The sequence below is a fragment of the Anser anser genome (assembly GCF_964211835.1).
Source record: "Anser anser genome assembly, chromosome: 16".
NCBI lineage: Eukaryota > Metazoa > Chordata > Aves > Anseriformes > Anatidae > Anser > Anser anser.
Genome location: NC_139737.1, coordinates 15,480,591 through 15,494,300, shown reverse-complemented (window position 1 = coordinate 15,494,300; position 13,710 = coordinate 15,480,591). Strand labels below are relative to the sequence as shown.

Sequence of the window (13,710 nt, the reverse complement as noted above, 5' to 3'; positions counted from 1 at the left end):
TCATTTTTAGGAGCTGGTCGAGGTTCTGGTACAAAAGTCTGTCAAAAAAAAAGGGGGGCAGGGGATAGTTTCACTCAGGGCATTGCATCATTAGACAACATATAATGGGAAATGTACCCTCCCACCACAAGTTTACTAATTCTTATATGAGAGGTATCATTAAAAAGCATTCAGTAATACTTTTAGAATAGACTTGTATTAAAAGTGTCACTGTAAATTCAAAAAAAGAAAAAAAGACACTGTTTCGCTTTTTGTGGTGATTGCAATCATGGTACCTATTATACTTGCTTACCATCTAACCTCTAAGCAGTTGCAAATCCTAATAAAATGGCAAACAATCCTCTGCATCAACAGAGGAATAAGCAGCAGATCGAGGGAGGTGATCGTGCCCCTCTGCTCTGCCCTGGTGAGGCCCCACTTGGAGTACTGCGTCCAGGTCTGGGGCCACCAGCACAAGACGGACAAGGGTCTGTTAGAGCAGGTCCAGAGGAGGGACACAAAGTTGATCAAGGGGCTGGAGCACCTCTCCTATGGAGAAAGGCTGAAAGAGCTGGGGCTGTTCAGCCTGAAGAAGAGAAGGCTCCGGGGAGACCTCATTGCAGCTTTTCAGTACTTAAAGGGAACTTACAAAAGAGATGGAGAGTGACTTTTTACTCAGGCAGATAATGTCAGGAAAAGGGGTAATGGCTTTAAACTAAAAGAGGGGAGATTTAGAGGTTAGGAGGGAATTCTCCACTCAGAGTGGTGGGGCACTGGAACAGGTTGCCCAGAGAGGTTGTGGATGCCCCTTCCCTGGAGGTGTTCAAGGCCAAATTGGACGAGGCCCCAGGCAATCTGATCTAGTGGGTAGCATCCCTGCCCATGGCGGGGGGGGGGGGGCAGGTTGGAACTAGATGGTCTTTAAGGCCCCCTCCAACCAAAACCATTGACCCTGATACAATTCTAACAGCTTTTTCAGAATCCTCTACTTTAACCCTACTGACTATGATGATGTCAACAAGTCAAGCTGAGAAGTCCTAGAAGTGAACAGCAGCCATGCTGTGGGTCAGGAGTGAGATGCCCTGCTAAGGTATCAAAAAGACTTGCATTATCTATTTTAATGCAATTTTGACATTGCTATTGTATTATGTTACACCACGTAATTCAAAAAAGTTACCAATGAAAGCAGCAGAAGGTCTAGTTGCAGGTTTGCAGGTGCATAAGATCAAGCAAGCAAGACCTTTATACCTTGAGGGCTGCTTTATAAATTTATTTACAACCCAGTACACTTGAAAAGGGCAACACTTAAAGTTACATAATGCCTTTAGGTTAGAACAGTTCCCTTAAAACTGGTAGGAAGATCTCCAGCCAAGATGTGACTTGTCCTTTGGTGACTGAGGCAACACACTTGGACTGACGCTATTTAGCAAAACGCTTCAGCTTAATTGACAGCACAGCTCCAAAGGCATCAAGTGAAGGGTCTTCCCAAAAGCTGCTCTGCAGAGATCAGAGTCATCTAAACGTTAACATGACAGCTGAGACTGACAGGCCCACATTTCAGCTACATTATTATTTCCTGTATTTTACTGAGGGTCGTAGGAAGACTTTCAAGATTTGGAGATGTTTACAAACAGAAAGAAATTTTGGTAACTGAAGGATGTACTCCACTAGGCAACTGCAGTAAGAGAGTCTACTTTAAAATGAGATTGGGCTATTTCTCCTTTACTATTCCTGTCCAGAAGCATTCCATCTAGAGTCCAGAGTTCATCTAGAGTCCGTCTAGAGTCCAGAGTCCGTCTAGATAGATTTTTTTCCACTGTAATTTTACCACCATCTTTGCAACACTGGGCTTTGCAGTTAATAGCTGTTCTCTCTGCAGCATCTCATACTATATCTCCAGACTTTGTTTCTTCTGCTGCAAGGGCTTTGCCTGACATCCTAAAATCAGCACCAACACTCATGCCTACACAACTAACCACACTGTACATTGCCCCATCACCTCCGAAGATGCTTTCAAAAAACAAGAAATATGGAGAGTTCCCCCTCCCACTCCCTTAAACAAACCTAGACAGCAACAGCGCTTTCACGGCCTGTATTTATTATTAATCACAAGTTGTAAAGAGTCACCAGAGATGTGTCAACATTACCTACAGCTAAAGGCCCCGTGGCTCAGCCTTAATGTATAATCACCAGTTCTGCGGGGCTGTCTCACATTAGTGGAATTTCTGCTGAACATCAGCAGTTAAAGATTTCTTTATGGGCTTTGATAGAGACCTTTTGATTTGCTTTAGCTCCTCTTGGTAAAAGACAGAGTTGCTGGGCCCATGCAAATCTTCCAGATGTCCCACGGATCAAAACCGTGACAGAAGGGAAAGAGTCATCTGTAAAGCACATGGGTTAAAAGAATAATACATCATCATAAAATACAAATACTTCATTGAGCAATAATTTAACCATAAAGAAACACAGTCATGATTACAGAGATTTTGTTTTCAACGAAAACTCCCTTCCTGACCCTAAAGACAATTTCTAGTGAGTAGAGAACACTAAGCATAATCCTCCTCTGTGCAGCAGAGAACTACTACTACCCAGTAGTAGCCAGATCTGCTGTTTCATCATTAAAAGTAACCTTCATCCAAATTCATGTAGATCACTGTTTCTCTCTCCAAGTTGCCCTCCGGAAATTAAAAAAAATAAAAAGTTATTCAGCCACTGCCTCTTTAGGTATGGCAAAGGTCACATGGAAACACAGTTTCCATGATACTTCTGTGACTTTCTGTAAAGGTCCCCCACAAATAATGGCGACAAGAACAGTGAAAGAACAAGAGATAATGATCAAACTAAGACAAGGGAAGATTCTGACATGACACGGTGAAAAAATTTATACCAGAAGGAGCTACGCACTGGAATATGGACACAGAGAAATTGTCCTCAGAGGTTTCCAAGACCTGTTGGGACAATGTCATAAGCAACCTGCTCCAAATTCAATACTGACCCGATTCAGAGAACTGACCCTGTTCAGAGAACAGGAGGTTAGACTGCAGTTTAGACTTCAGTTCTCCTACGGTGCCTTCCAATTTGCATGATTGTGGTTCTAACACTGCAGGGATTTAAGTCTCTCTTCAAGATGTAAAGGCCACTGAAGTTTGCTACCTTAGCAGACTAATCACTTAAGTATAGTATATGTAGAGAGGTATACCTCTATAGCTTTTAATTTTATTTTAAAATGTATTTGTATCTATCTTCTGTGCATTTAAACCATAAATTGACACCACCAGGTAACTACTAGATATGTGTTTCTTCCCTGGTATTTCATGGGCAGCATACCGGAACGTACAGGGTACAGCACATTTACATAAGCACACATATAAACCAAACCAGCTCCCCACAATAACCCACTTCAGTGGTCTGCCTCGAAAGTGATTTGACATACTTACACATTACTGCAATTAATCTTGTATTTCAAAGGAGATTTGTAAACAAGTTCTGCACAACAAGTAAGGCTAATTTAATTTCAGATTATAATAGCTTTACAGGATTCCTCAGTAACGCATTTAGCACAAGCAGAACAAGGATGAGATTTGCTCAGCTGTTCTGGCATGTTCTAAGCTGTTCCTGTCAGGAACACATTTGCTCAAATACAGACTGAGAGTGAACATATGGCAGTGGCTCCCAGGATGAGCTGCAAGATCTGTTTAGTGATTCTCAACGAAACTGGAGCATTCTGGACCACAACTCATAAACCAACAGTTTTTCTCTTACTATCGGTAGACACAATCTGAGCTCATGATGCTAGTTCAGTGCAATCTCTGTTTTCAAGACTAGTATCTAGACTCAATCCTGTCCATAGATGAGGAAAACACATCTGTGTGAGGTTAACATATCCAACAAACATTAGTCTTAAATGGAGCTAGTACAAAAGAGGAGTTTCATCTACTCTTTTAGGTGATGCCTGGATACATGAAGATTCATAGGAGGGACTTAAGGGGATTAATTGTTCAGTTCAAAGCATCATGTCAATACCACCAGATTTGTTTAATGCAAGCTCTCCTTGGTCAAAGCATACAAGGCTAAAATAAGTCAGAAAGAAAAATTCAGCTCTGAAAGCCAATACTCTGTAACAGATCTCCTTCACAGTAGGTATCATCGATAGAACAGAATGGCATACTAGAAAGCTATAATGGCTCCTTAGCAACTAAAATTGTGCTGAAAGCACCCACAGAAACATTTAGTAACAAGAGACCTAGAGCAAGCAAAAGCAACTGTGCAAAGCATAAAGGTCTCACATGAACTACTTGCTGAGCACCAATCCCCATCAAACCTCCTATACTCTTAATGTTTTTCCTTCTTTTATAACATGGATCCATCGGCTACAATTTAGATGGCAGTCACCTGCAAGTATCTGGATAAAAAACTGCATGAACAATTTGGGTGAGCTTTTATATGTTTGACTATCACTGACACTAAAGTTACTCCAGCCACTTCATTCCAGAGCAACATTCTGCTCAACGGCACATCCACAGAACAGGTAAGCCCCTGAAATGTGAGAGGTGCTTGATGAAGCACCTTTATTTTACAGCTGCATGCAGAGAGTTTTAACTAGAGGAACAAGGGAAGAGGAAGTGTTGAACTTACTCTGTTCATTCCCCAGAGGCTGTTCCAACATTGCGAGGATGACACTATTATCCAAAACAAAGTAACGGAAGCTATGTTTGTTTATGGTAGGTAGACGAGAATATTTAATTAACGTGGTTTCATTCACTAAGCTGCAAGGAGAAGCAGGGCCACTGGGAGAAGGAAATGCTCCAAGTAACTGCATAATACTGCAAATGAGAAAAAAAGTTAGAAGTTACGAGAGATTAAGATTTACAGTTCCACTCAAGCATGGACTTTCACTCATATTCTTCATTTATTCAATTTATTCAATTTATTCAATTTTATTCATTTTTTATTCAATTTATTCAATTATCTGCACCATACCATCAGCTAGTTGTAAAAGAAACAGTAATTTCAGAAAAACGTACATAAGTCTTACAAAAAAGACTAGTCTGCCTACAGAATAAGTTTCTTTATAACCTAGGTTAAAATTTTTATAATTTAGGTTATAAAGATATTAAGTTATATTTTAAAGCACAAAAATCTGTACCATTCTACAGCTTTCTTATGTTCATTCTTGTAAGAATATCATGGATGACTGAAGATATTCCTCCATAATTTAACCAACTATTGAACATCGACAAGCAAGGCATACATAAGGCTCCTAAAAATACATATTTATATCATCAGAAATTATGCAGGATCTTCCCAACAGTAAGTTGAAAACTTCTATGACAGAAGCCAGCAGTGAGAGTTGAGGCTTGTGTCCAGTGTCAGTGACTGAAGATCCTATGATCTGATTTTCACTCAACACCACCACCCAGATCAAAAATAAATTTGTTGATGCTCTCCTGCCACGCTTTTCACTTTACTTGGTAAATAGATATTTTCATCCCTCCAAACAAAAAGAGGCAACAATAAAGGTTTGTCCACAGGTTCCAATGAGTAGCTGTTTTTACCTTGGTAATTACACAGTTGTTTTTATTAACAGTAAAGTTTATAATGATTTTATTAAGTAGAATAATTAAAAAAGCAAGCAGCTATCACCTTTTCCAAACATATTTATACTACTCATCCTCAATTTGTCTTGTCTACCATAATGTTATTCATCCAGTAAAAGAGTGCATTTCAGCTTCTCTGGAGTGAATCTCAATTTTCATCTCCGTGCTCCCTCCCCCCAACCCATGCATCTGCAATTGCGTTTTCAGCAGAATCTCTCAAATCTATTAAGCAAGTCCAATTCTGTGGACAGAATGACACCCCAGCCTGCACTGACTTACACCTGTGACATGTGCCATGGATAAGGAGAAGGGGGAATGGAAGGGCAGGGTGACAGCGTGAAGTGGGAGATGCAAGGAACTGCTGGCTGCAGAGAGCACTGGCCAAAACCAGAACACCAGGGGCTGCAGGCAGGTTTTGCTCTTCAAATAAGCGAATGGGCAGAAAAGGAAGACAGTAATCACAGGGATCTTTTTTCTGTTGGACACCTGTAATGGGAAGAGGAAGACAGCAATGGCAGAGCACAGGACAACCCTGCGCAAAAAACAAACTAGATGGAACTTCTGGGTGACTTTTCAGATGCTCTAGCTACATCACAGAGACCTCATCAGGTGGGAACCCCTAATTAGAACATTCTCTGACAAGGCAATGCTAAACAACAAACATCCTTTGACAAATTACATACCATGTTAATGTAGCTTCAGCAGCATCCTTCACTCTCATGGATGCAGGGTTTGGCTCCTTATCTCCTTTATACTTGACCTCTTGTTCACTGCTTTTGGATTTACTTCCTGAAATGCCCAGCTCCACAATCTCCAGTACCTCTTTTAAACAATCCTAAAACATAAGAGGACCTATCTTAAAACAGAACAATCTAACAGATGCCTCAAAGACCTCAGTGAAACAGCAACAGACCATTGATTCAGATAAAGTGCTACTGGTTATCTGAGCTCAGAGATAAAGGCAGAAGATTATTTTAACAGTCAGTGTTGGAGTAAGATCCCATTTACTATAGGAATTATATTTTCTCTGTATACAGATGTCTGATTATGTTTGTATGCCTCTATGTCTCATGCTGGCAAGTGCTCTGAATGAATATATGCACTATATATTCCATTCCATTACACATGTAGAAAACAGTCAAGAGGACTACTAAGAATGCAACTGAAAAATGTAAACATATTTTACAAGATAATAAATGTATTTCTGAGGTTATCTGCAGAACTTTTAATTAACTTCTAAGGTCATTAAGAACAAACTCATCTGGAAAACTGCAAGAAACCCTTTTCCAAATCTTTCAATTGCCAACAGTTTTCATAAAGAAGCAAAGTATATCATGGTATCTAATTCATCAAGAGAATAATAGCAATATTCTAAAAGTAGACAGCAAAGCAACAACAAGTCTGTTGCAGAAGAGGCCAACACTCAGTAGGATCACAGTTATGATTGACAAATACTGCTCATTACAAAATCATTTCCTGAAAATATTTGGATTGCTACAACTAAAGTTCCAATCTCATGGCTTAAGCGAGGGAATAACAAGGAAAGCTTTCTCAAGAATAAATAACTGGCTAAGAACGAAACACAAGTGGTCAGCTTTTACCACCAGAGACCAGGCAGGGTTCCACACCTTGGTCTGTGTTGTTCCTTGAATTCACAACTGATGTAGAAAAACAAGTGAGAAGGAAGGTGAAAGTCTTTAGACAAACCAAAATAAATCAGGGTTGAGAAGCAAAGACCATCTATGAGGAATTACAGAAAGAGTTTACAGTATTGGCTAGTAAAATCAGCATGTGAAATTCAAAGTAGGTATCAGGTGAGGCACCTTGGACAGTCTGATCCTTACACTTGGCAAACACAGTGAGAGGTTCCCGTCGGACTATCATGGCTCAGGAATGAGCCACCGAATTTCCAGTACATACTATGCAGAGTATATAACACCATCCTGATAACCAGTGATAGTCAAAAGAAGAAAAACAAGTGGATCCTTACAACATAAAAAACACAATGTAACTGCATAAACCTGTGCTGGGCCACATCCAGGCAAATCATCCTTTCCTGGTCACCTACTACTGTGCCAATATCACCAAGTACATACAGAAAGCAGTTTTATGGAAAACCCTGCTTGAGAGTTCTCAATTTTTCTCTATTTTTTCTTAAATATACATTTTCATATATATATTTTATTTATAGTTACAGAAAGATTACTGAGCTTTCTCTGTAAGCAGATCAACAATGAAAACAGTATTTGTACAAAAAAAATATATTTTTTTTAACAGTATGATAGGAAGTGATCAGAAACATGTATCTTTCACTGCCTGTTCTCTTCAAACTTCCCAAGGAAATTCCACCTTGGATTAAACCATGCTTGCTTAGTTTCAAGATAACTGCTTGGTGAAACTATGATTATAAAAACATTAGCATTAAAGAAATTACATTCTTAAGTCTAGATGATGCTTTATAGTCAGGTAATAGCTGAGAAATGAGAAAAGACATGGCTTTTAGTGAAATTTATCCACAGCAGGTAGCTGTGCTATATAAATATACCAATAACTTCCATATTTCTGTTAATTTTCTATTTATTTATTTACATTTCAGTTTTTTTTATTTTCTTCTCTCCTTTTTTCTTCAATTTCACAAAGCAAGAAGAAAGATCAAGATGCTTTCATATAAATATGAAAGCTATTTGTAAAACTAAAAATAGTCTCAGTAAATAAAAAGCAGAAATCAAAATTGAAAGCTATTTTTCAAGTAGGCTGGTTTCGAAATTCTTGGTGTATTTTTGAAAACTACAAAAGCGTGTTGTTTTAAAGTACGAAGAATAGATAGGTTGGGGATGAAATGCCTAACAACTGGGTGTGCTCAAAATACGTACACTAGAGATTCTTACCTTCTCGTCCAGCATGTCAGGATGCTCAGTAAGCCAGACACAGAGGCACTGGAAAGCTGCAACTATCACAGAGTGAAGGTCACGGGAGTGGAGTGGGGCTGGCCGGCTGCACTGGTAGACTATATAGCTGCATACTGAACTAATAGCTCTCTTTTGATCAGAGGAATCAACAGTCACTTTCACCTATATAAAAGCAAGCAGGAGAGGACTGTCAGGTGAGAATTCCTCCACAAAATCTTTTAGAGAAGCAATAGTTTTAAAAAAACATTTTGAAATATAGCTTTAAGAAATGGGAATAAACAGTTAAGCTCTTTCATAATACAGCTTTAAATATGAGGGTAAAAATATTCAACAGTGTTGTGGTCAACGGCTCAATGTCCAAGTGGAAATCAGTCAGCAAGTGGTGTTCCTCAGGGGGTCAGTACTGGGACTGGCACTACTTAACTTCTTTTTTGGTGACATGGACAGTGAAATCAAGTGCACCCTCAGCACGTGTGCGGATGACACCAAGCTGTGGTGCAGCCGACACGCTGGAGGGAAGGGATGACACCCAGAGGGAGCTGGACAGGCCCGAGAGGTGGGCCTGTGCGAACCTCATGACGTTCAACAAGGCCAAGTGCAAGGTCCTGCACCTAGGTCAGGGCAATCCCAAGCACCAATACCAGCTGGGCAGAGAATGGATTGAGAGCAGCTCTGAGGAGAGGGACCTGGGGGCGCTGGATGATGGGAAGCTCAACATGAGCTGGCAAGGTGCGCTTGCAGCCCAGAAAGCCAACTGTATGCTGGGCTGCATCGGAAGCAGCGTGGCCAGCAGGGCGAGGGGAGGGGATTCTCCCCCTCTGCTCTGAGACCTCACCTGGAGCCTGCATTCAGCTCTGGGGCCTCCAGTACAAGAAGGACACGGAAGTATTAGTACGAGTCCGGAGGAGGGCCACAAAGATGATCAAGGGGCTGGAGCACCTCTCCTACGAAGACAGGCTGAGGGAGGTGGGGTTGTTCAGCCTGGAGAAGAGAAGGCTCCGGGGAGACCTCACAGCAGCCTGCCAGGACCTAAAGGGGCTGCAGGAAAGCTGGGGAGGGACTCTTTGTCAGGGGTGTAGGGACAGGACAAGGGTAATGGCTTTAAACTAAAAGAGGGTATAAGGAAGATATCCTTAGATATAAGGAAGAAATTGTTTACTCTGAGGGTGGTGAGGTTGTGAGGTGGTGAGGGTGGTACAGGTTGCCCAGAGAAGCTGTGGATGCCCCATCCCTGGAAGCGTTCAAGGCCAGGCTGGACGGGGCTTTGGGCAGCCTGGTCTGGTGGGAGTTGTCCCTGCCCATGGCAGGGGAGTTGGAACTGGGTGACCTTTGGTCAACCCAAGCCATCTATGATTCTATGATACTGAAACTAAAATAAATGCTGCATTAAGGTGCCACCACATTTCATGGCTTTGTCTTCAAGAGTAAGAATGGCACCAATACGGTTTAATAAGAAATTAACTGCAAGCTGAAAAAATTAGTATTTGAAACTTACTTTCAGCAAGTACCTCTTTTCAGCTATAGCAGCCCACTCATCTCTGAAAACCCACTCACTCCCAAGTCTCCCTTCCACAGGGCTTCTTTCTGCTCATATCACTTTCCACTAGGCATATTTTGTCAGCACAGTAATACTCATCAGTGAAAAAGTGAAAGAAAAACCACACTCAGACAAGAAGATTAACCAGAAAAAAAAAATTGCAGAAAAAATCCTCAGCTTCTCTCCCAGCTCAGCAAGGCTTCAGAGAACAAGACTCTGGACCAGAAGGGTTACTGAAGAGCTTTGCAAACTGAGCCACAGGAATCAGCATTATAAAATTAAGCAAATAAGTGGATCTCTTTTCTTCCCAACCTGTGCACTGACACAGGAACGGCCAGTTAAACCTGGATTTTCCTACTCTGTAGCACTTGACCATGCCATGTAAAGCCTTATTCATTATTTAAGAGACAGTCTCAGTATCAAAGTAAGAAGCTGGATAGTCTTGTTGGCGACAACAAGGAAGCCAGACATCTGTACTCAACGAGGGGATGGACGATACTTTGGAGCTGTAGGCATTATTTCCTTCAGGAGCGTAAGACGTACGGCAAAAAGTACCTTTAAGATTAGCTTATGAAAAGCAGATTGGTGAACCAGTACTCCTGTAGGAAACAAGATTTTCCAATTTACCAAGTCCCAGTAATAAGGTGGTACTGAAAAGATAAAGGGTAGGACAGCCCTTAACCTTAGAAGGACTTTGGGAATCGTAGCTTCCAAAGGCACAAGCAGAGTCAGTTCTCCACTCTGAAGCTATGCAGTAAGAGGTGGTCTCTTTCCACCTGATTCATTACTAAAATAGAGAAGACTATCCCAGATATCCCAGAAAAAAATATTTTAGTTGCATGAGAATTATACACAGATTACAATGTTTAATATTAACCTGGGTAAGCGTTTGTAAATACATGCTTTCACATTCCTATCTCATTGCAAACGGGGGGGGGGGGGGGGGGGGGGATGGGGAGGCATTAAAGATAGCCTGGCTTGATCACACAAGACACAGGAGCTCCTTATTCCATCCTGTGCTCTGTAACACCCTGTAATCATATTTGAACTCATTGCAGAATATTTTCAAAGGTATCCTTTAGCTCATGCCATTGCAGTAATAAAAGAAGTATGCAGCCCAACATGGCTCAGTGCTGACTCCAGGCTTTAAAAAAGGCCTATGACATGCATATTCAGAGAGATCTGTCGAGGCCCCAGGGGAACGTGTCAGCGAATGCTGAACTGTCACACCAGTTCATTGTGGCTGCTGTAAATACACTAAAGTATTGCTTAACAAACATCACGAACAAAAGCCCTCAAGCAGAAAAGGGCATTTTACTTTTCACCAAAAAAGGTCCCTCAACCTAATAGTGTTAGTTATTGACGATTTACTAATTTGCTAGTTAGTCCCATTATCGGCTAGGTGCGTCTCCTCAGAGGAGAGTGACACAGACTGCAGCTGAGGGTGCCAAAATCAAATGAGTGGTTCAGCTGAGAAGTGGTGAAGAAAAACAGCACAGCCAGTTTCAAATGAGGAACCGTGTGTAGATAGAGCTTCTGAGAAGGTGACGTTTTCACATCAGAAATACACTATCATTTTCTAAGTTCAAATTATTTCCAACAAAAGTTTAGAAAACAACTCATTTACAAAAAGGGCAGTCAAACTATTTAATGCCCTGGTGTATTTCCATCCTGGACTAACTACAACAGAAACTCTTGTTTCTAAGGCTGATTATACAGTGAATGGACAGACTGAACATCCAGCCAAGCAAGCTATGATAAATGGCTCACAGTGGCGTTGAAAACTAATGGCCCAAGCCCATACACTGCCCACTGGAAACTTAGTGGCATGTTTTTTTCTCAGCTGTGCAACCTAGTATGTCAGATGCTTCCCCAGCAATGTAAAAAGAAAGAAATAAAACCACAACCAAAACCCAAAACAAAGCAAAAAGATCAACATGTGAATCCATGAGAAAGATTAGGAATCACCCAGCTAGCTCAACAAAATCAGCCAGAACCACACAGTAGAGCAACATGTATCTGAACCAGCCACCCTGAGCTTTGCTTTCAGCCAAGAGGCATTTACTGGGTTCACTTCACTTGGACCAGTGAGCTCGTGCATTAGGGTAAGATGAAGCAACCCTACAAGAGGAGGACAGTTTTTTTCTCAAGTCCAAATAAACACTTGCTGACAGACTCAGATGCAGACTTCTGCCTGGTGGCATGACTTTCATCTGAACAGGACAGTGATCACCCTTCTGAGAAGAGGCTGGAGCAACCAAAACTTCATCTCTCACCTTTGCCAATCCAGAGAGAAGTTCCAGCGCAGCCAGTGAGATGCTCATGTCCTGCCTCCATTGCGAGTTGAGTCTTTGGGTTACCAGGTGAATGCTGCGTATCAGTAGTCCTGCAGCTGTATCTGTATTAAGAGCTAGGATATAACCCCAATACCACATAGCATAGGGAGGGAAAATAACTAAGCATTAGTAACAATAAGCAAAGCACGGGCACAAGCCAAAGCAGCCACGATACACACACAAAATTACATACAACCCACAATCTAGAAATTTGGTCTCTCTTGCCCAGGCTAACTCCCTCGTATACAACACCAGTGTATTACACAAACGCATTCAGACTAGCATCTCATCTCATTTTTTGTTTCTTTTGTAGACGTTTTGGACAATCACTGTCACATTTCAGCAACAAATGGCTAGCTTCAAGTTTTGGTATTGTTCCCTACTGTACTTAAATTGCTCTGATGTCTTGCAGACTCAGAAGAACTTCAGCATTAATCATACACGTTAGACATCAGTACTTACACATGTAGGCACTAGTAACGAACTAATAGAGAACGTGTAGCTTCAGATACCTAAGTCAGAAGTTAGCTATTCTCTCTATACTTAATTTTATCAGAAGTTGCATCAGGTATTTAAGTGTAAATAATGAAAGAAGCCATCCTGGAAAAAAGATACAATTGGTTCTAGACTTTTAATTTTCTTGATCCTCTAGCTCAAAATTAAAATTATAAAGTGTTTTTAGGCTCAATTGTTCATTGTTAAGACTGAACTAGTCAAATTAATTTCAGAAACAATGTTCTCTGTCACCCTAGTAGGGGATTAAAATGTTAGCTACAGTTCACCAGTAAATATAGACCATCAGTTTTCGATTTATCCTTCAAACATACAGCAGAAATGTAGAAATATGTTTCATAAATTTATTACAACCTTACCTCCTGTGCATAGGATTTTTTTTAAAAAACAGTAAAATAAATCAATAATGCCAACAAGTTCAGGGTCAAAATATTACAAAAATACTTTTTAAGTTATATCGTGGTTTAAATAGCCAATAATTCAACTACAAGATTTTTTTTTTTAACCTTATAAATGGATATTTTACACAGAGATTTCAAGAGCATTTGTCAATGAAAACACGAGTTAAACATGTAATTCAAGTGGTGTGGTAAAAACTAGCACTTCAATCATTTCAGAAAAATCCTTTTGAGAAAGCGCTAACATGCTTATGTGAATATACTAAAATCTTTCCCATTAATCTCCCTCTTCTTATTTTGAAAACTAGAGGGAAAAAATTTGTCTGGTGAGAACAGTTTTTTACCTAGCCTACAAGATGGTCTGTTCTCCCATTCACTTGGCTAACACCAATTACGTTGCTAAAGACCAAAGGAGCAAATAAAATTCCAGAATCTCAGCAA

The 13,710-nt window shown here is 40.6% G+C and overlaps 1 protein-coding gene across 1 annotated transcript in view; it reads right to left on the bottom strand.

Moving 5' to 3' along the window:
* The window catches only part of RALGAPB (Ral GTPase activating protein non-catalytic subunit beta), a 69,124-nt gene that overhangs the window by 18,693 nt on the left and 36,721 nt on the right, over positions 1–13,710 (bottom strand). The window contains exons 16-21 of the mRNA XM_083801358.1: positions 12,299–12,432; positions 8,465–8,647; positions 6,260–6,411; positions 4,615–4,802; positions 2,254–2,360; positions 5–38 (exon numbers count right to left, since the gene is read on the bottom strand). Coding sequence (XP_083657484.1) covers positions 5–38; positions 2,254–2,360; positions 4,615–4,802; positions 6,260–6,411; positions 8,465–8,647; positions 12,299–12,432 — 798 coding nt within the window. The remainder of the gene's footprint in view (positions 1–4; positions 39–2,253; positions 2,361–4,614; positions 4,803–6,259; positions 6,412–8,464; positions 8,648–12,298; positions 12,433–13,710) is intronic.